Source organism: Canis aureus, chromosome 4 (assembly GCF_053574225.1).
Source record: "Canis aureus isolate CA01 chromosome 4, VMU_Caureus_v.1.0, whole genome shotgun sequence".
Lineage (NCBI taxonomy): Eukaryota > Metazoa > Chordata > Mammalia > Carnivora > Canidae > Canis > Canis aureus.
The window spans coordinates 37638248-37660076 of NC_135614.1; the positions used below are offsets into that span (position 1 = coordinate 37638248).

At 45.3% G+C, this 21829-nt stretch overlaps 1 protein-coding gene across 27 annotated transcripts in view; it reads left to right on the plus strand.

Moving 5' to 3' along the window:
* The window catches only part of FAM193B (family with sequence similarity 193 member B), a 33237-nt gene that overhangs the window by 271 nt on the left and 11137 nt on the right, over positions 1-21829 (plus strand). For 10 of the 27 annotated variants that reach the window (XR_013378023.1, XR_013378024.1, XR_013378021.1 and 7 more), the window contains exons 1-6: positions 4-1090; positions 3402-3591; positions 14812-15054; positions 15877-16105; positions 17325-17712; positions 21243-21444. Coding sequence is in view for 19 of the 27 variants with exons in the window: in XM_077895325.1 (XP_077751451.1) it covers positions 978-1090; positions 3402-3591; positions 14812-15054; positions 15877-16105; positions 17325-17712; positions 21243-21444 (1365 nt within the window). In the remaining 8 variants the exon portion in view is untranslated. Of the gene's footprint in view, positions 1-3; positions 1091-3401; positions 3592-6767; positions 6829-13358; positions 13383-14811; positions 15055-15876; positions 16106-17324; positions 17713-21242; positions 21445-21829 lie in introns of those variants that run through there. The other 17 variants (XM_077895324.1, XM_077895329.1, XM_077895323.1 and 14 more) reach the window with 15 other exon arrangements.

Sequence of the window (21829 nt, forward strand, 5' to 3'; positions counted from 1 at the left end):
GGAGCGTTCGAGGCGAGTCCGGCTGCTCCGGCACTTTGACCTCCCGGGAGCGGGGCCAGGGTGAGCTTGGGGATGGATGGACCATCCTCCTCCAGCAACTGGGGCTGAGGCTATCTCCCCCGAAGCGGGAGTGAAGGCTGGACCCTTCTGGACCCAGGCTGAAGCGTGGTCCATCCTGTTCGGTGGCCAGGCTGCCTGCCCTCTCCTGCCGCCTCCAGGCTGGAGCAGGGGCTAAACCTTCTGGTCGTATACCCACACTGGGACTGGGCTCTGCTCCTGAGGCCACAGCTCAGCAATCTGCCCTCCACCTCCCCCTGGGCCCACCTGCTGCCCCACCTACCCACAGGCCAGCCTGGGGCGCTGTGGCGTTGAAGGCTGCAGGCTTTTCCCACTCCCCATCCCGGGAGCGGCCCCACCCTTTCCCCTCACTGCCTGCAGTCACTACCCCCTCAGCAGCTGTGTGCCCTCAGCATATGTCGCTTAGGGCCTCCCTCCTCTCCCCACCCAGCTGAGCAGTTGGAACAGACAGCCAGGCTGCCCAGAAGACTATTTAGTGCGGCTCCTGGCCTGAAGTGTAAACCTACTAGCAAAGCCTGCCCTTTCTTCCCTCTACACCCCTGACCCACAACGTGGCCCTCCCCAACCCTCAGATCCCTGGGTTTGGTGAATCCTGCAGAGAGTGAGCAGTAGCAGGACTCAGCAAAGCTTCCAGCTTGTCACCTGGAAGGTCACTTTCTTTTGAGCAAAGGAGATTATGGGAGGTACCCTGCCAGTGTTCACTGAGAGCCGGGGGTGGCATGAGCCACAGTTGCTCTGGGAGGGTTGTGGCACCTGGGGCTGGGTGGCTCGCCCTAAGCTTGCTCTGACAAAAGAGTTTTGAGTTGGTCTTTTGGCTGAGCCTGCCAAGGAAGGCAGGCTCCTGCAGGAGTCTTGGAGGGTCGGATTCAGCGCCGGATGAGGATGAGGCGTGGCGGAAGATGCGTTTGGCTCTGCAGACACTGCATCGGGCAGCAGGGGACTCTGGGAGGCTGGTGCAGCCAGAAGGCATGGCTCTTGACAGCCTTCTAGTAGAATCTCTGGAATTGTGCATGTGAGTGGGGATGCCATTTGGGGTACCATTCCCAGAAAGCCTTCCCTACCTTCCCCATTGCGTGAGGTGCCCCCTTTGTGCCCACAGCCCCCTGTGCTTCCCTTTGCTAGCACCCTCCATTCTTCAGTGAGACATTCTGTTGATGTATCTGTTCCCTGCACTGCACTGTGAACTCCACAAGGGCACAGACTGTCATCTATCTCTGTTCCTTCATGCCTAGCCCTGGGCCTTGGTGACACAGAGTCAAATAACTAGGTGAATGAGAGAGAATGAATCTGTTGAGAACCTGTGCTTATTATAACCCAGTTTTGATGCTGATCTCCTTTGTGTTTCAGATCACAATAAAATTTTTTAATTAATGAAAATGTCACCACTTATTGAGTGTCAGAAGCCCCACCTTCAACCCCACCCCCTACCCTGGGAGGCAGCTCCCCAGGTTGGACCCCACTGTTGCCTGATCTGACTTTAGACTCTGAACCTGCTTCTCCCTCTGGCTTTCCTTTCCCTTCTGTGGGGCACCCTGGGAGTGCTGTTATCCAAAAGCGGAGTGTTAGGGTAGGTCCTCTCCTTCCTATTCACCAGCAACACTTTAGTGTCCCCTGCCACTTAGCTAAGCTATAGTACTCATGGCCAGAATTTTGGGTAATGGCGTAACTATTTAGTTTTTATTCAGGACACAGCTTTCTTTTTTGTTTTTTTTTTTTTGTTTTTTTTTTAATTTTTATTTATTTATGATAGTCACACAGAGAGAGAGAGAGGCAGAGACATAGGCAGAGGGAGAAGCAGGCTCCATGCACCGGGAGCCCGACGTGGGATTCGATCCCGGGTCTCCAGGATCGCGCCCTGGGCCAAAGGCAGGCGCCAAACCGCTGCGCCACCCAAGGATCCCCAGGACACAGCTTTCTTAAGAGCTATAAGCTTCATCTCCACTGCTTGACCTACCAGTTCATTAATTTATTCATGCCAGACACTTTACATACCATATTTCTAATCTTTCCACCACCCCTGTTCTTTCCTCAGCATTTAGTACAAATGTGATGAGTTAACTCATCACATAAACCAATAATTATTGGTTTAATTTTTAGTCTGCTTTTACTACATAAATTCTGAGAGTGCAGGAACCATGTCAGTCACTTTTGTACCCCTGTGCCTGGTGATTAACAAATGTTGATGAATGAACTGAAGGATATAAATACTATTACCCCATATTTCAGATGAAGGAACAGAAACTCAGAGAAAGTAAACATTTGCTCAAATAACTCCCACTGTAGATCTCAGGTGTCCCTCTCCCCCTGTGCCAAAAAAGGACACTCTTGTATACTGTATGGGATTTAACAAAGCTTTTTTAAATTTTTTTTTTAACTATAGCCACAAAGAGGTGAAATAAATGACAAATTCCCTTCTGATTATATCCTACTTCTTCACTGGGGTGGGGGTTTCTGGATACCAGAAGCAGCTTTTGCTCCCTGATACAACACACCCACTGAAAGGGTTGGGGTCCTTGTTTGGCCCACCAGTGTGCCTTTGGTGAGGATCTCTGTCTCCCGCTGCTGCTTATAATTCTGTGTACACAGAGTGAATACATAAAGTGAAACTCAGTGTTGCATGCCAAACTGAAGCAAAAGACAGCAAATAGGACCATTTCTAGTCCACACAGACAGATTCTAACATACCAAGTCACACATTGTCTTATTTTTGTTTTGATTTGAGCCAATTTTTTAAAAACCAAAAGATTCCCACAAACTGGATTTGTACCTTAAAACTAAAAATTTGGTGTTACTGTGCCCACATTTTTGCAAGGCAGTAATGTGCAGTCTGAATAGTGTCTGCCCATGATATGAAGGTCACCTTATCTGTGCCAGGCCCTGGGCTAGCTGGGAATGCGAAGTGAATCCGATGTGGTCCCTGCCCACAAAGGGCTCACGGTCCAGAGAACGTGTATACAGTAATTGTAGTTAGGCTAGAAGAGCCATGATTCCTCTGAGTTCAAGTTTGACCATTCTGGTTCCATCCCAGTCCCTTTTGTTCATTTACATAACTCATTCGCATTTAAATGCAGAACCTTGAGCTAGCCCAAAAGTCCTTAAGTTGTTTCAGGTCACTAAACTCTATTGATCTGTTCACTAAAATGCAAATCCTCATTTACTAAATAAGACTGAAACAGTTACCGCCTTATTAGCAAAGGAAAAAAACATACAAAGCAGATAAATAAGACTGTTTAGTGTTTAGTTATTCCAGACTTGGGATGAACTCCCAAGTTCAGTTTCTTTCTAGCTTTGTGACCCTGGGCCTGTTTTTTCCTCTCTCTAAGCCTCGTCAGCAACATCATAAGAAAATGTGGAGCAACCCACGTAGCACCGAGTACATCGAGGCTCCTCAGGCAAGAGCAGGAGTCAGAGATAGTGGGAACTGTGCCAGATGGCCATCCAAAGCCTGAGTGTTCTCACCTGCCAGTTCTGCTGTCTTTTGGTCGCTCTTGGACCACTGAGCCTGCAATCCAGGTGCACACTCAGTAAACCCTCAGGAGATTTGCCAGACTGTAAACCAGCATTTGGAGCTGGTTGAGCTCAACCTGCCTTTCCCATCTCTCATCTTTCATCTCTCTGCGGCATCCGCTAAGACCTGCTCAGCCCAGCTTAAAGAGACTCTAGAGACCTGGTTCCCCACTGCTCAGAGTTAAACCTGCTCCCTTGAGAGGCTGGAGCAGAGGATCAGTCAGTGTCTATTGAAACCATTTCATTATGTTTAATCCACACAGTAAGCATTACGACCTCTGTGCCAGGGCCTTTATTTTGGACACAGAGATGAATAAGGTAGTCCCTATACCTGGGAACTTCCCCTTAAAATCACTGCCCACCCAGCCTGACCACTTTCATTGCAAGTAGTAGGAAATGATACCAAGCAGGAGATCTCTGCCACCTCTGTTTCTTCTCAGTAAGCCAATAGAGATTCATTATGTAGAAATGCTAAAAGGCTAAGATTTTTTATTTTTAATTTCCTTAAAATGTCCCCCAGCTATAAACTTAATATCTGATATTAGATGGACTGTTAAGATACTGACATCTTTATATACTGAACCTAGAATTTTTGAGAGCAGTGGCTATGTTTTAATTCATTTGTGGGGTATTTATTGTGCATGGTTCTTATGTGCTCAATAAGTGGCTGTTAAACCAAATTATAATAAAAGAAGTAAAAGTTAGATTTTTTTCCACTTTGTTCTTAGAAGCCTTTACTGCTGGGCCAGGCTGGTATTCATTCATTTAGGCCCATTATACACACACCACACCCAGTCTCCCTCTCACCTGACCTGGTATTAATTTATTCTACAAACACTAATGGACATCTGATCTGTGCCAGGCCCTGGGCTAGCTGGGGATGCAGAGGTTAATCAGTCTCTGCCCCACATGTATATATTATTTGTACTTAGGCTAGAAGAACATCACTTACTCTGAGTTAAGATTCAAGTCCTAGATCCTGGTATGCAGCCTTTGGAAGAGTTTTAGCCTTCTTAGTTTGTTTTCGCACATCTATGACGGTGATGCCAGGCTCAGATTAGGGTAGCAAGTACTGCATATCAAGCACTTAGCCCAAGTGGTAGCCACGATTATTATTACAGATATTTGGTATTGAAGATGCACAGATATGATAGCCTATAGAAGACTTCTCAGAACTGATGCTTCAGGGTTGAGTAGAAGTTCCTTTAAAGGAGAAGGTGGGAGAAAATATCTAAACAAAACAATATAGATGGGACACCTGGGTGGCTCAGCAGTTGAGCGTCTCCCTTCATCTCAGGGTATAATCCTGGAATTCCCAGATCGAGTCCCACATCGGATTCCCTGCATGGAGCCTGCTTGTCCTGCTGCCTATGTCTCTGCCTCTCTCTCTTCTCTCTTTCTCTCTCTCATGAATAAATAAATAAAATCTTAAAAAAAAAAAAAAAAAAAAAGCAATATAGAGACCCAGAGGCAAGAACTGCCCAACTCAGGCAGAGTAGCATGAGATCAGGCTGAAGAGAGATTAGCAGGGTTCTAGAAAGCCACACCAAGTTTGGGCTTTATTCTGTCGGTAGTGAAGAATCAATGAAAGCTTTTTTTTTTTTTCTTTTTTAGACTTTATTTCTTTCAGAGAGAGAGACAGCACTAGCGGAAGGGACAGAGAGAAAGACTCCACGGTTGAGCATGGAGCGCAAAGCAGCGCTCAGTCTCAGCACCCTGAGATCATGACCTGAGCCAAAACCAAAAGTCAGATACTTACCTAGCTATGCTACCCAGGCGCCCCACAATGAAAACTCTTAAATAAGAAAGTGAACATGGGGATCCCTGGGTGGCGCAGCAGTTTAGCGCCTGCCTTTGGCCCGGGGCGTGATCCTGGAGACCTGGGATCGGATCCCACGTCGGGCTCCCTGCATGGAGCCTGATTCTCCCTCTGCCCGTGTCTCTGCCTCTCTCTCTGTGTGTGTGTGACTATCATGAATAAATAAATAAAATCTTTAAAAAAAAAAAAAAAGAATGTGAACATGTTGTTTTTGGGTAAATTCTCTGATAACATGAGAGGAAGCAATCTCAGTGGAAGAAGTAGCTGTGATTACTTGATTCTACCTCTCCCTCAGCCCAGCCTAACTAATCAGATCCCCTGTATTGCTGGACCCTGTCCCATACCTACAGAATCAGTCTCTAGGTCTGGAGCCCAGGAATGTATGGTTGTAAAACTGCCCCAGGTGGTTCTGTTGCATGGTTGGGTCTGTGAACTGCTGAGTTGAGGGTCGCATGGAGAGCTTTGTGGAAGCCTAGTATATTCTTCAAAGAATGGACTTCCCAGAGAGGGGAGCTTTTCCATAAGCAGGAATAGAAAGAAACATCTTTAGTTTTAAAAACAAAAAACAGACTTCTCCAGTTGTTGCCCTGTTAATAATATTCTCCAACTGCTAAACATTGTGTATCCAAACGTTTCCCAATATCCACTTGGTGCTGAATGATTGGGATGCAGTGAGTCATGGGACACAGGTCCTGCTTCCAGCATTCTCAGTGTTATAGAGAAGACAGATTTCAAAAACGGATACATGATAAGTATTAGGGCATCCCAGAGCACAGCATAGTTAGTTCTGCCTATGGACTTAGGAGAATGTAATACCCAGATTGCCTAAAAAGGAAGAGGCAGTGAGAACAGCATGAGAGCAGGTGTGAGTGCTTTATGAATTTGGGGAAAGAAACGGATATTAGGGAAAGGAGTGGAATGTGCAGAGCAGAAAAGGACTAAAGAGAAGAGATCTTGCATCCCAGAAAAGGCCCCATGTTTGTACCTTTTGATTCTGTGCCCATGGTCCTACCCTCATCCTTCAACCTGTATGTGGATGAACATGCTGCAGTCCTAGGCCATCTCCCTTCAGTCCCTCCTCAGGGCTCTCAGCTCTCCAGCTCCCTTTGTGATTCCCCCTCCATTCTGAAATGAATAGATCTCTTCATCTACTCTGAAAAAGTGATATAGGGAATCTAAGGCAGAAACCAGGGTCCCGAAACACTAAAGGGTCTTACTAGGAAGTGGTAGCCAGAGATTGTGGATGGGGGGGCATACAAAGGGGCCTTGAAGGTCACCTGTCTAGTTCTCTGTCCCGTGCTTCAAGTAATAACTTTGGATTGGGCAAGTCTCACTTAGTAAGTTTCCCTGTCATTTCTTCCAGGACAGAAGAGGAAAGAAACTAACGGGTATTGAGCACCTACTGTGTGCCAGGCCCAGGCCAGGTACTTTATATAATTTATTTCCTTCTGTCCTCACAACTCTGTGAAGTATGGTTTTATTCTCATTTCATAAAAGAGCAAATTGAGGCTCAAAGAAATTGAGTAATAATCCAAGATCATACTGAAATGGCAGAACTGGGATTTGAACTCAGAACAGTCTGTCTCCAAAGTTTATACTCTTCTACCCATGAGATCTCTGTGCTGGGGTGACAGAATAGGTAATATGATTTGCCTGAAGTTCTAGGTTAATAATAGGCCTTCCTGTGGATGATTGTACCCAGGCTGCAGGTTCAACAGATGAGCTAGCCTTAGGGTGGAAGGCTACTGGGGTCAGAGACTCTCTGCCTTATCCTTGACTGAGCTTGTACAATCAGAGTGGATTCTCCGTAAACCAGCTAGTGTAAAACAGCTGTTCTTTCAGGAAGGAACTGAGCCAACAGCCGGAGTGGGAATTTTGGGTGAAAGCTCCAGGGCACTGAGGCACTATCACCTCTTTAAGAATTAACTATAGCTCTGATTGCCAGCATTAGAGTGGTCTGAGATTCTTAGCACTGATACCCTTTCATCAGCGACCCAAAGTGACAGAGCTATGCCTTTAGCATAGCATATCCAGGAAAGGGCTAGTTCATCTGTGTCTTTAGATTCTATCCTTTGTGTAGAACAACTGAAATGGAGCCAGGTGGGCTTTAGGCATTTATTCATGTATTCAATGAATGTCTGCTATGTGTCAGATCCAAGCCAAGCCTAGGTTCCTGGGCACACTTAAATGACTAAGATGCACTCCCTGCCTCCAAAGAGTTGTCATTCCACCAGGGACTTGGGGCAGAAAGAATTAGTTCTACTTAGGGATCCCTGGGTGGCGCAGTGGTTTGGCGCCTGCCTTTGGCCCAGGGCGCGATCCTGGAGACCCGGGATCGAATCCCACGTCAGGCTCCCGGTGCATGGAGCCTGCTTCTCCCTCTGCCTGTGTCTCTGCCTCTCTCTCTCTCTGTGACTATCATAAATAAATGAAAATTTAAAAAAAAAAATTAAAAAAAAAAGAATTAGTTCTACTTAGCGTGGTCCAGCAAAAGCTGTATTAACCTTTGACCAAGATCTTAGGGCATGAGTGCAAACTTGCTGAGTAGAACTGAGATGCTCAGGTTTCCAGGGCAAGGTGTATTAAAGAAGCAGTACTAATAGAACCTAAGATTGTCAGGTATTAAGCACAGAAATGAAGCATGAGAGGTCAACTGAGGCCAAATCATGAAACTCAGGGGCCAGAGGTGCCATGGTAGTGAGCTTAACCAGAAAGGAGCCAGGAAATTAAAGAGAGACCAAAGTAGGAAAGAGGACCTAAAGGAAGGAGATCCTCAAACTGGATAAGTACATGAGAAAGCACATTAAATAAGCTTACATGAAGTAGAGAAGCCCAGGGTCCTGGTTGGTTGGTTGGTTGGTTGGTTGGTTGGTTGGTTGGTTGGTTGGTTGAATGTGTACATTATTTTGTCACATTAACTTTAACTGTGTGTTTTTTTAATTTGTGTTCCTGCCCAATTCTCCAAAATGAGTATGAGGCATCTAGGAGTTTGGGAGCATTGACAGCCTCATGCATGAACCTGCCTTGTTTAAGCATGTGTTCTTGAGGCAGGGATTCTATATCATTTGGTGTTTCCCAGCACTTAATACAATGAGAATGGGCTCTGAGCATGTTCATTGAATGAAGTGAATGGAAGAATAAGTGGTAGTGACTGGGCTGATGAGTTTTGCTAAACTAGGGATTAATCTTTTTTCTTTTTTCTTTTTTTTTTTTTTTTTTTGGCCTCTGGAAGGGAATTTTAACTGTTTCTATTGCCCTCATTCTGCCTTGGTCACAGGGGTTGGGTGCCTTGAGAATAGGGTACTCTAATGGGGTCATTTCAGAATAGGATTTGGAAGCTACTGAAGGGCCACTGGTTAGATACAACATATCTCTTGGGGGAATCCTCTACAAGCATACACAAACTCTTGGGATTAAAAGGAATCCATAAGAGGAATCAGAGCAGGTTTAGTGCTGGATATTAGATCCAGCTTCAAAGCAGACCTTGAAAGCTGCCTGGTCTGGTGACCTTGATTATTCCCGAGCAATTACCAAATTGTGGTGAGGTGGAAAATTTATTCATGCCCCAAAAGCTATCCAGATATGCCATGAACTGTATCATTGTTAATAATCACTTTGCTTATTGTACACCCACCAGATGACAGGCACCAATAGAGGCTTTACGTTAGCATTTCTCAGTGTTTAGTCTTAGGACCCTTTTATACTCCTCAAAATTATTGAGGACCCAAAAGAGCTTTCCGTTTTTGGTTTCATCTATTTATATTTACCAAATTAAATATTAAAACTGAGAAAGCTTAAAAATATTTTGTTACTAATTCATTTAATAATATTAAGCTTATCATGTTAACATAAACAATTTTAATGAAAAATACATTTTCCAAAAAAATAGAAAAATGGTCTCATTTTTATTTTCACAAATTTCTTTGTCTGGCTTAATTAAAAAAAAAAAACAAAAAACGGGATGCTCATATATGTTTCTGTATCCCATCGGTTGCACTACATTGAAGCATATTTTAAAAATCCAGCCCCAGGGCAGCCCCAGTGGTGCAGCGGTTTAGCACCGCCTGCAGCCCAGGGCGTGATCCTGGGGACCCTGGATCGAGTCCCACGTCAGGCTCTCTGTATGATGCCTGCTTCTCCCTCTGCCTGCGTCTCTGCCTCTCTCTCTCTCTCTCTCTCTCTATGAATAAATAAATAAAATCTTAAAAAAAAAATCAGCCCCAAACAGATAATGTAATCAAAAGACTACATGTGTTACTATCACCACTATTTTCGCCAGAAAAGTCTTTTAAGTATTGGGAAGTTCGTGATGGTGGATACAAAATTCTAAATTCCAAATTTCCAGAGTTCTGATTTTTGCCTCAAAGCTTGAATTTTGTCATTGGCCACAAACAAAAAGTTGTTTTCCTTGAAGTGACAAGCTCATTTTGTTCATTTTTTGGGAAAATGGCAGTTTCCAAGTCTGAATAAGTAGTTTGTCATTCTTTCAAGTAAAAATGATGTTCATGAGAAAAACTGGCTTTCTTTTCCTTTGATTTTAACTATTCTTATCCAGGAAAATCTAGAATACCCTAGCATAATGTTTCTCAGGCCAAGACAGAAAAGTCTTGGGCCTGGTCAGGCAAGAGAGCAGAGAGAATGATTTTAATGACTGCACACACCAGCCCCCTGGGCTGGGAGTGGCCACAGTCTAGAGTTCTTGACTGCCCTGGAGATAGATATGCATGCTAAAACTTGGATCCCCTGTGTGAGTAACTTCACACTCTCCAGAGATGCTGATTTTGCCTAGAGTGAAGCAGAATTTAATCTTGGAACTTTTTTTGAGCAGATCCCAAATCTTAAAAAAACTCCTAGAACCTTTCCTTGCTCTTCCTCCATCTTTTACCTAGGACTAGACCTTTATCTGGAGAGGCTCTGAAATTTAAACTGAAGTGAGAAGGAATGATTGTTGCCCAGGGCTGCTGGGTTTAAGGACCAGTTCCCTAGCCTTTGTGTTAAGAAAAATGGTTGTTTTCACTCATTTGATAAACATTTATTGTTCATGATCTCGTGTGGAAATATTATGCCTGATGCAGCTTGAGAACAGCTAGTTGAAAGCCTGAGTTGACTAAGGGACATAAGGGGTCATGATTGCCAGGAATTTGAAAAATGGCAGGAGATTGCAGTCAAAAGGAATTCTGAACCAGGAGCTTTTCTCTACCAAAGCAAAAATTTACAGAAACAATGATAGTATTGACTAAATATAACATCTCCAGGGCTTGGGATTTTCACTGTCTCCTGGCAGTAGTAATGAAAATGTCAGAGAAAAAAGTGCCCCACCAGACATTGTATTCGGGGTCAGACCCAAGGCTAAGAGTTAAAACAGCATTAAGGGGGAGCCCCAATAATTGCCTGGCCCAGAAAGAAAAACTTAAGTATACCAAACTCAGGACAGTGGATAATTAGGTTCCAATGTAGCTTTATTAAGAACAGAACAGCGAAAGGGCCTAGGTAATAGATTTGAGTGTCTACTGCATGGAACACTTGGGGCTAAGTTTTGCATCACTGATGTCACTTAATTCTCTGGGCAACCGAATGCAGTATAGGTGGTGTCATCCCTGCTTCAGTTAGGACCTAATTAGCTTGCCAAGCCCTATGTTTTCTTCCTTTAACTGGAAAGATAGCCTGTCCTGTAAATTCACTTTTGTTGATGGCTAAAATTTATTATGTGGGCCAGTTTGGCTCTAGGAAAAACCACATTATTTCTGTGAATGAGGCCATCTCATTGTAATCCCCAAGGAATGCGATCTTCCACTTTTCATACTTGAGATTAGAACCATTTGAGTGAAGGTCTAGGGGAAGGAGATGGCCTTTCCCTGTGAGAAGCAAAATTTCAAAATTTTAAGCAATGTCTCACTAAGCTGTATTGCCATAGTGATACTTAACAAATCTGATTTAGCCACTATGTGCCCAGCTGAGCCCATGCCCTGTGCTACACTGTTAGAGATCCAGACAAGTATCAGACCTGATTGGGGATCCCTGGGTGGCTCAGCGGTTTAGCGCCTGCCTTCAGCCCAAGGCGTGATCCTGGAGTCCCGGGATCAAGACCCACATCAGGCTCCCTGCATGAAGCCTGCTTCTCCCTCTGTCTGTGTTTCTGCCTCTCTCTGTGTGTGTGTCTCTCATGAATAAATAAATAAGATCTTAAAAAAAAAAAAGAATCAGACCTGATCCTTGCCCTCTAGGAACACAACCTAGTAGAGGGACAGGAAATGCACATAAATAAATAAAGTGGAAGGCACAGATGCTATAACCAAGGCATAATATGCTATGGAGATATGGGCAGGAGAGGTGAATTACAAGAGAGACTCTCTGGGAAAGCTTGGATGAAGTTGTATTTAAGCCTTGCCTAGTTACTTACTGGTAAACTTGGGAAGGAAGGGGATTTGAAACAGAGGATCCCCTTTAGCAAAGGCATGAGGTAGGAGTAGGAGAGTACAAAGAATATTTGGGGAACTTAAAGAATGATTTCATGGGGTAGTGGGCAGAGATTAAGTTATCTAAAAGTCACCTTAAATTCATTGCATGTGAAAAATGCCTGTATTATAAAATATAGTGACCGTATTTTCTATAGTTTTCAAGCCTAGTCCTGATTTTAAATGTTGTTTCCTATCACTCCCTTCATGTTCATAATTAGTACTGTATGTTGAGCAACTTATTTTGGGCCTGGCACTGTTCTAGGTGTTTTGTCCATTTAATGTTCACAGCCAACCCTACAAGTTAGGACTTAATCCCATTTTACAGATGAAGAGACAGAGACTAGAATAGAACTGGCCCAACATCCTACAGCCAGTAAGTGGTGGAGGCCCAAGATTAGTGGCAAAGCCAGCGTTATTTCCAGTGTACCCAGTGCCACACAGGTACCTTGGCACTAAGTACAATCACACTGATCATACGTTTAACTTAAAATAATTCTATATTTGCTTTTAAAAGAAAAAAAACCCACTTACTGAACATTGTCATATATGTTATACATTTGATATCTCGGTTGTGCCAAAACTATATATTATAGTACTTCACAGACCATACAAAGAATTTCAGAATAATTTTATTACACAAGATTTTTCTCTTATATAGTAACTTTAGAACCTAGTACCCAAGTGAAATGAAACTCTCTTGTAGTAAAATTACATGTCCTAGTGTTTTTCTTAAGAATATGGTCACCATCAGTGGAAAGAGGCTTGGGTGTTGGCCTTACCTCCTCCCTCTGGAGTTACTATGGTACCTTATAGCTATGAAAAGTTTCCTGGGAAGACTTCTCAAAAAGGCCTCTTTTGGGCAGCCCAGGTGGCTCAGTGGTTTAGTGCTGCCTTCAGCCCAGGGCCTGATCCTGGAGACCCGGGATTGAGTCCCTCGTCAGGCTCCCTACATGGAGCCTGCTTCTCCCTTGGCCTGTGTCTCTCTGCCTTTCTGTCTCTCTGTGTGTCTCTCATGAATAAATAAAATCTTTAAAAAAAAAAAAAAAAAGGCCTCTTTTGCTTCAACTTTTCTGAATACCCTCCTTCTCCATCAACCTCCCTTCCTTTCCATGAGATACCACCAGTAGGTTAGAAGCTATATCCTTTTACAGTTACAGTTAAGCAGCTGCCTTGTCCACTCAAACGTTCCTTGACAGAAACCTTTTAGGCAGTATCTCACATAAGTTCCACGTATAAGATTTCTCTCTCTCTCTCTGGTACTCTTTCTAAAGGTGCTTATTCTTCCCCAAATGTTTCATTATGCTCCTAGCACTATTACTTGGTTCCTTTCTTTTTCTAGAAACCAGAGACCCAGGTCAGTGTAATTGTAACATTACAGATTTAAGGATATCCTGATGCCATATTGTGAGAAGGTGATTTTATTCGAGAAAGATGATGGCATTTATTTTCTTGGTAGGATGAGGATGATACCCTTATTCCTTTGCTTAGGCCTCTGCAAACTACCTGTTACCTAGTGGTGGGTAAGTTTGGAAGGTTTATCAGTTAATATAACTATTGCATGTAACACACCACCCCCAAAACTTAGTGGCTAAAAACAACACCATTTATTATTTCTCAAGTTTCTGGGTTGACTGGGTATTTCTGCCAATGGGGCTGGCTTGGCTGGACTCACTCATGTATCTGATCCACTGGCCAATCAGCGAGGAAAACTCAGATTTCTCCACATGTTTCTCACATCCTGCCAACAGCTAGCCTGGTCATGCTCTTATAGTAGGCATAGGTTCAAGAGCAAGCAAGCCCAGCCATGCAAAGAAGCAAGTAGAAATGCATATATACTTTTCAAGCTTATGCTGACAGCAAACTTGCTAACATCTCATTGGCCAGAGAAAGTGACATAACAAACCCCAGTTGCAGAGAGCGTTCTACAAAGTTGCAGAATAGTCCTGGAAGCAGTGACATTGGTGGTATAATGGTGAGCATAGCTGCCTTCCAAAGTTGCAGAATATAGGAAAGCCACTAATTGGGGTCATTAAATGAAATCAGTCTCCCAATCAGTACCCCTCAATGTGACATAAAAATCTATAGACTTATACTTCTATGTCATTTGTCCTACAAGAAAAAAAAGTCCAAATAATAATTACTGTGTATTGGGCCTATACTTTGAGCATGCACAGGGCTAGGCACTTTCACTGTTTATGCACTGAGTCTCACATCAACTCTGCAAAGTAGGTAGGAAATAAGAGCTCAGAAAGTCAAATAACTTGCTCAAGGTCACCCAGCTAATGTATGCTCAGGCAGCCATTAGAATGCGGGTCAGGGTGACTTCCAAAAGCTCAGGTTCTTTTTCACCATACCTCACCACCTCTCAGAAGCACCAAGGTCTGCTTTACCTTCTCTCCAACTCTGTTTTCTACTGAATTAATGCTTTCTGATTAGCTCTACAAACCCCTTCTCCAAAATGCTGCTGCACATCCATTCTTAATGGAATTGTGCAGCTTTCAGGAAACCCATATGTTCTCCCAAACTCAACATTAACTGAAAGGGTCTCTCCTACCCCCAGGGTCTGTGGACTATACAGAGAGCCCAAGAATTGTGGCCTCTCCCAGACATACCAGAGAAGGAAGAGGATCATTCTTTAACCTTCAAGATTTGGAGATATCCTGGCATTTGAGCATGAGCTTTGCAGTCAACCAGGGTTCATATCCTAATTTAGCCACTCACTAGCTCTGTAACCTTGGGCAACGTACTTCTTGAAATGTTTCTTCATCTTAAAAAATAAAATAAGAATAACACCTAGTTTGCAGAGCTATTACAAGGACTAAAATTATGTATAGAAAGTGCCTAACCCAGTGCCTGGCACATAATAAGTGAAGTTATTAGTGTTGTTATTATCATTTCTAAGCAGAGCCTTTCCCTTCCTGGGAAACCCTGTTTCTGTCTGTTGGACAGGTTCCCCCCACCTCCACCCAGTCTGTGCAGACTTGCTGCCTGCTATGTCATCGGGAACGCAAAGGCTGGGAAGAAGGCCCTTCCCAAAATGGACTGGTGTTGCAGGGTGAGAAGCTGCCCCCTGACTTCATGCCAAAGCTTGTCAAGAATCTCCTAGGCGAGATGCCTCTATGGGTCTGCCAGAGTTGCCGAAAGAGCATGGAGGAAGATGAAAGGCAGACAGGTCCAGAGCATGCAGTGGCGGTAGGTAACGGCTGAGAAGGGGGTCGCTGAATGCAGAAGGGCTGCCTGCCCAGAGACATCAGGCTCTTGAGCTGTTCCTTCCCTGTTCTCTCTGGCGGCTCTCCTCCGGCAGCCCCTGCACCCAGACCCTGAAGGGCTTGGGCTGTATCCACACAGCAAGTAGCGGCTTGGGTTCACAGTCAGGGCAAGAACAGAAAGGCTTCAGGTAGCCCCCCGTTGCCCCTGAGGAGAGCCTGTGCAGTGTGAGGGCCTGTTTGCAGGTACTGCTGCTGGAGATTCTGCCTGTTTTCTACATCACCATGCTGCCTTCAGCTCTGTGGCAGCTTGAAAGCCAACCAGTGTGATGCAGAGGGCAAAGGTTGGTTTGAAGGTCTATTGTGGGCCTCAAGTTAGAAGGCCTCCAAGATGCCCAAGAGCCATCTAAGTGGCATCTCCTGAATTACAACAGTCAGACTTTGTTTCTCATTCCCCTCTAGTCCCCCTCTTATACCCCAGGATTGTGTCAGCTTCAAGACTCTTGACCCTTCCTTTCCTTGGCAGCTCTCAGGACTCCCCAAAGGCCCATAGTTTACGGGCAGTCTGTATCTCTACCAGAGTCACTCTCACCAGTATCCACACACTTCACTTTACTGGGAGCATCACTGCTCCTCCCAGCAAAGGCCTGGTTCATGTCTGCCCTTGCACCTGGAGTTGTGGGAATTATACTTTGGCCATGGCACAGGGCCTGGAGGAGGAGGTGCTACTGAGTAAGTTAAGGCAGCAGAGGGTTGGCTCTGATGTTTGCTGTTTTACCATGAGCCTTTTCTTCCCCCCTCTCTCCAGATCTCCTTGTCACACACATCCTGCAAATCACAGTCTTGTGGGGGTGACTCTCATTCCTCTTCGTCCTCCTCTTCATCGTCCTCGTCCTCCTCCTCCTGCCATGGGAACTCAGGGGACTGGGATCCCAGCTCCTTCCTGTCAGCACATAAGCTCTCGGGCCTCTGGAACTCTCCGCACTCCAGTGGGGCTGTGCCGGGTAGCTCACTCGGGAGTCCTCCTACCATCCCTGGTGAGTTTCTGAGCTCGGGAGAGAGCCAGGCCATATAAATGCAGAGAGCCATGTTTCCCTAACCACCTCACTAGACAAATCAGGTCAGTTATTAAAATAAGTAAAAGGGGAGCTGTTCTGATGGAAGCGGGGGTAACCTAGTCCTTGGCTGTCTCCATGGCAGTCCTTTCCCCAGAACTCTGAAGTTGAAAAATATTGTCATTGGCTCTGATAGCTCCCTTCAGATGCAGGAGGGAACATGGTAAACACTGGCTGAACAGAAAGTGGAGTCTGGGAGTGTCCTTAGGGAGTTTGGACTTTAGCCACCTAACATCTGCAGGGAGGACTGCACAGAGGACCTAGCTGCTTTTGCCATCCTAAGCCTCCTGTTCTCCACCTAAAGGACAAATATAAAAACATTGTACTTCTATCCACAAGAAGTTGACGGTGCAGGCTGCCAGGATTATTAGCCAAGTTCACAGCTATGTAAGCCTTCTTTAGACCCTTGAGATAACCCTTAGAGACCCAACAAAAAAAGTCTTGGGTCTTTGAAGTATTGTGGACATATTCATTACTGTCTCTTTCTAAATTGAAGACCTGAAACTTCTGTAATGCCATATGTTAACTATGCTGGAATTAAAATAAGAATAATAACAAAATTGAGATCTGAGTTCTCCAAAAGGGTGCTGCTCCCAGTATTGTGAGAGTTGAGTAGAAGTTCATTTATTCTGATGCATAAGCCAGATAATCGTCAAAGCCTTTCCTACTTCTCTGAAATCTGGGTTACCTCAGAGTCTGGCATACTCTGGCAGCCTCAGTCCTCAAGGCCCAGAGGCAGAACTTTGCCCTGCTGCTCCACTGGCTTCTGTAGACCCTTTCCTGTACCTGAGGAATGCCTGCAAGCAATAAGTCCTAGAGAGACCCCAAGAGACAGAAAACACAGCCCCTGTTTGTGCCACAACCAAGGTGATGTGGTCTTCCATAGGGTGGGCATTCCTGGTGCCTCCTCTCTCAGATCTGGCACCTTGAGTCTGTCCAGCCAAGTTGCTCCCTGCAGGGAAAACTCTCCAGCCTGAGGCACTGCTAGACTTTCCCAAAAGCTCACATGTGCTGAGAGGCTGTCCCCAGACAGGTTCCCTGTGGTTAGAGTAAGCAGGATGTTGTGGCAGTGAGCCCTTGGGCTTTCCTTCCCAGGGTCTTGGCTCTCACTCTGACCCCCTTCTTCCCCATCCATCCACAGGTGAGGTTTTCTCTATCTCGGAGCACCACCGGCACTCAGACCTCACTGCTCCACCTAACAGCCCCACCGGCCACCACCCGCAGCCAGCGTCACTGATCCCATCTCACCCCGGATCCTTTGGCTCACCACCCCACCCACACCTGCTGCCTGCTACCCCAGCAGCACCTTTCCCTGCCCAGGCTTCAGAATGCCCAGTTGCCGCTGCTGCCGCCCCCCACACCCCAGGGGCATGTCAGAACCCTCACCTGCCCTCCACCAGCATGCCGCTCCTGAAGATGCCTCCACCATTCTCAGGGTGCAGCCACCCCTGTAGTGGGCACTGCAGTGGGCACTGTGGTGGGCCTCTCCTCCCACCTCCCAGCTCTCAACAACTCCCTAGCACTCACAGGTAAGTGAGCTGTGTGAAGGGCTAACTCCCTGCTAACTTCAACTTTGAGTCCTAAGAAGCTTTACAAAGCATACCTTTGGGGTAGAAATTAAAAGGTAGATTCCTTGGGTACTGGGGTAGCTCAGTCGGGTGAGCGTCTGACTCTTGGTTTCAACTTGGGTCATGATCTCAGGGTTATGGGTTGGAGCCCCACATTAGGCTCCATGCTCAGTGCAGAGTCTGCTTGAGATTCTTTCTCCCTCTGCCCCTCCCCCACTCACACTCTTTCTAAGATAGATAAATAAATCTTAGAAAATAAAAAAGGTAGACTTTATGTCTTTTTTTGTTTTTTGTTTTAAAGATTCTATTTATTCATTCATGACAGAAAGAGAGAGAGAGAGAGGCAGGGTCCCCATAGGGAGCCCAGTGTGGGTCTCAGTCCCAGGACTCCAGTATCATGCCCTGGGCCGAAGGTGGGCGCTCAACCACTGAGCCATCCAGGCATCCTGACTCTATGTCTTTTGTATAGTTTTTACAATCATAAAAGAAGTAGATGTTTATTGTTTTTTAAAAACTTGGAAAAAGGGATCCCTGGGTGGCGCAGCGGCGGGATCCCTGGGTGGCGCAGCGGTTTAGCGCCTGCCTTTGGCCCAGGGCGCGATCCTGGAGACCCGGGATCGAGTCCCACATCAGGCTCCCGGTGCATGGAGCCTGCTTCTCCCTCTGCCTATGTCTCTGCCTCTCTCTCTCTCTCTCTCTCTCTCTCTCTGTGACTATCATAAATAAATAAAAATTTTTAAAAAAATTAAAAAAAAAAACTTGGAAAAATTCAGAGATGTCTAATGAAAAATTTCTTCACAACCTAAAGATAAACTTTTCTTTTTTTTAAGATTTATTTATTTTGAGAGAGAGCATGTCCACATGAGCAGCATGAGGGGCAGAGGGAGAAAGAGAATCCCCAGGCAAGCTCCCCAATATGTGCAGAGCATGAAGCAGGGCTCAATTTCATGACCTTGAGATCATGACCTGAGCCAAAATCAAGAGTCAGAGGTTTAGCCAACTGAGCCACCCAGGTGCCCCTAAAGATAAACTTCTAACACTGTGGTATATTTTCTTCCTGATGTCTCTGTATATAAAGTAGGTCCGTGTTTATACATTCTTGTATAGTTATTTTTTAACATTATAGATCACTTTCCCAGTTAAAATTTGTTTTTAAGGTTTTATTTATTTACTCATGAGAGGCAGAGACATCGGCAGAGGGAGAAGCAGGCTCCCTGTGGGGAGCCCAATGCAGAACTCGATCCCAGGACCCTGGGATCACCACCTGAGCCAAAGGCAGATGCTCAACCCCTGAGCCACCCAGACACTCCCATACCCTCCCCCTGCTGTTAAAATTCTTCAAAAAACTTTCAAGTGACCAAAAATGTTTTACATACCTCTAGTATAATTTATTTCATCATTCTCCTATCCCTGGACATTTGGGGATTTTTAGTTTTTGGCCATTAAGAACAAGGCTGTAGTAAACATCCTCACACCGAAATCTGATGTAAGTCCAGAATTATTGGCTTAAAGATTCCCTGAAGTAACTCTAAGTACTGAGAGAGTTTATATTAATGTATATATGGAAGATAACATTCTTTGGGGAATATAAATATAAATATGTGTATTTTTGTACTATAAATCAAGTCTGTGTTTAATCTGCATTTATATTTTGTCATTCTAAAATCCCACCACTCCAGTACTAAGACTGTTAGCAGTTTTCCCTACAGGTCTTTCCCACACAATGGTGGTGGTGTCCATAAAGTTTCCAGTTTTTCATTGTCCTGTTTCACTCAGCATTCATTGTTTGGCTCCTGTGTGGTCTTCTGGGCCTCAGCCGAAGGCTGGAGAATATTCTGCATAGTGTAATTCACTCTTCTCCAGTTACTTATGATTGAAGTCATTCCAGTATTTTAACATTGTGTAAAAATTCTCTCTAAAGATGTTTTTGCCTAAAGCTTTTTCCCTTTGGGTTTTTCCTCCTTGGAATAGATCCCTCAGAATGAAAAACGTTCTCAGTTTAAGGAATGAGAGGATGTTTTTTGAGAAGGATTCTTAACACATTGAAAATTTGCTTTCCAAAGGGCTCTCCAAATTGATGTAACCACCAATACTAGAGTGTTAGTTTCTTCATATTCCCAGGAGCACTATTAAAATACTCAAGTATTTTAATTTTGCTAATGTGAGTGAAGAATGGTCAGTTTGGATTAAGCTGCTCTGAGTACCACTGATAATGGTTCATGCCCCTCCATTTCTGCTCCTTGCTCAACAGACTACCCTGGGAGCCAGACCTCCTCACTGCTCCTCATCCTGCCCTTTCTCCTGGCTCCCATTCCATGTCCCCAGCCCCCAAGCATTCCAGCTTCTAATAGTCAACCCAGGGCTCTTGCTCTCCTGGCTCCAGTTATGGTATTTTGTGGGCCTAGGTTTTTTCTTACCCTGGAAAAATAGTCTATATTACATGATATCCCCAGTGCTTCCTAAAGTCCAGAGGCAAAGCAGTACAATGGGAGAGCATGAGCTTTGCACACAGGCACAGGCTGAGTCCTAGCCACTCCTTGGGCAAAGCAGTTAAGCACTCTCTCCCTTAAGTTATTTCTGCTGCAGGATGGGAATAGAGAACAACATCTATTTTGCAGGACGTGGGAGACACTTAGAAATAATATGCTAACATACAGTATTACACCCAGCGCTCATCTCACCACATGCCCTCCTTAATACCTGTCACCCAGTGATGAGCACTGGGTGTTATACTACACGTTGGCAAGTTGAATTTAAATAAATAAATAAATAAAAGGGAAAAAAAGAAATAATATGCTAACCAGAGTACCAGGCCAAAACAGTAAAGTAACTCATAGAGTCTAGCCCACTAAGCACATTTACTTTCCTGACTTTAAGGCCCCATGGCTAAGGCAGCTCCACCCACTGGGGCAGACTCCGTCTAAGGACCTTAGAGGATGAAAGGAAATTGACCTTGTCGACCTCCTTCGGATGCTCCAGGAAAGCCATCAGCCCTCTAATCTGTTTTCAGACACCTACACTGAATACCTACTGTGTATACTGTTATGCTGCACATGCACACTGGGACCCAAAAATAGAAGTGGCATAGTCCTTGCCCTTAGGGAATGCACAGTCTGGTCTGAAAGACAGGTGGGCAAACAGACCATCACAGTAAAGTGTGGTATACAACAGGATAGAGAGATATACACACATACTATGTGACCCTCCTTCAGCGTCCAGGAGGGTTACTCAGTGGGTGTGGGCACGGGAGGCATGAGGTTCCTACCTTTCCAGAATAATGCCATTGAGCTGGGCCTTAGGGACAGTCAGGGTGTTTGCCCTGTTCTTGTGAGAGGCACTGATAGGGTTGACTGCCTTGGGCTTTGTGTGGGATGAGACAGGCAAAGGGTAGTCAGGACAGCAGTGGTGGGGATGCTTCCCCTAGGCTCCTGCTGCAGCTTGCTCCTGTCATGCCTTCCCTCACCTGTGGGCTTATCTTTCTCCCCCAACAGCAGGGATCCTGGGTGCAAAGGGCACAAGTTTACACACAGTGGCCTGGCCTGCCAGCTGCCCCAGCCCTGCGAGGCAGATGAGGGCCTGGGTGAGGAAGAGGACAGCAGCTCAGAGCGCAGCTCCTGCACCTCATCCTCCACTCATCAGAGAGATGGAAAGTTCTGTGACTGCTGCTACTGTGAGTTCTTCGGCCACAATGCGGTGAGTGAGCCTGCCCAGGCCAGAGGGCTGGGGGCCAGTCAAGGTGAACCAAGGAGCACTCCTCTCCCCAGAGGCCTCCCCCTTGCTCATGGGGTAATAACCACACTGGTACCCTCTGAGTCCTCGCAACCTGCGTCCACTAGCTTGATCCTTACAGCACATTTGTGAGGCAGGGATTTTTAAACACTTTGCTACCTTTGCTTTCTCATGGTTTCTCTTAAGATTGACTTTTTTTTCTTAGGCAAAAGGAAAGGAAATGGCAGAGACAAAGCTGTGATTCTGATGAGCATGCATATATGTATAATCACAGAGAAGCGAACACTTGTGTGTGATGAAGGCAGAATGGAAGCAAAGGCTCTCAGTCCCCCAAGCGTGAGAGCTAGCA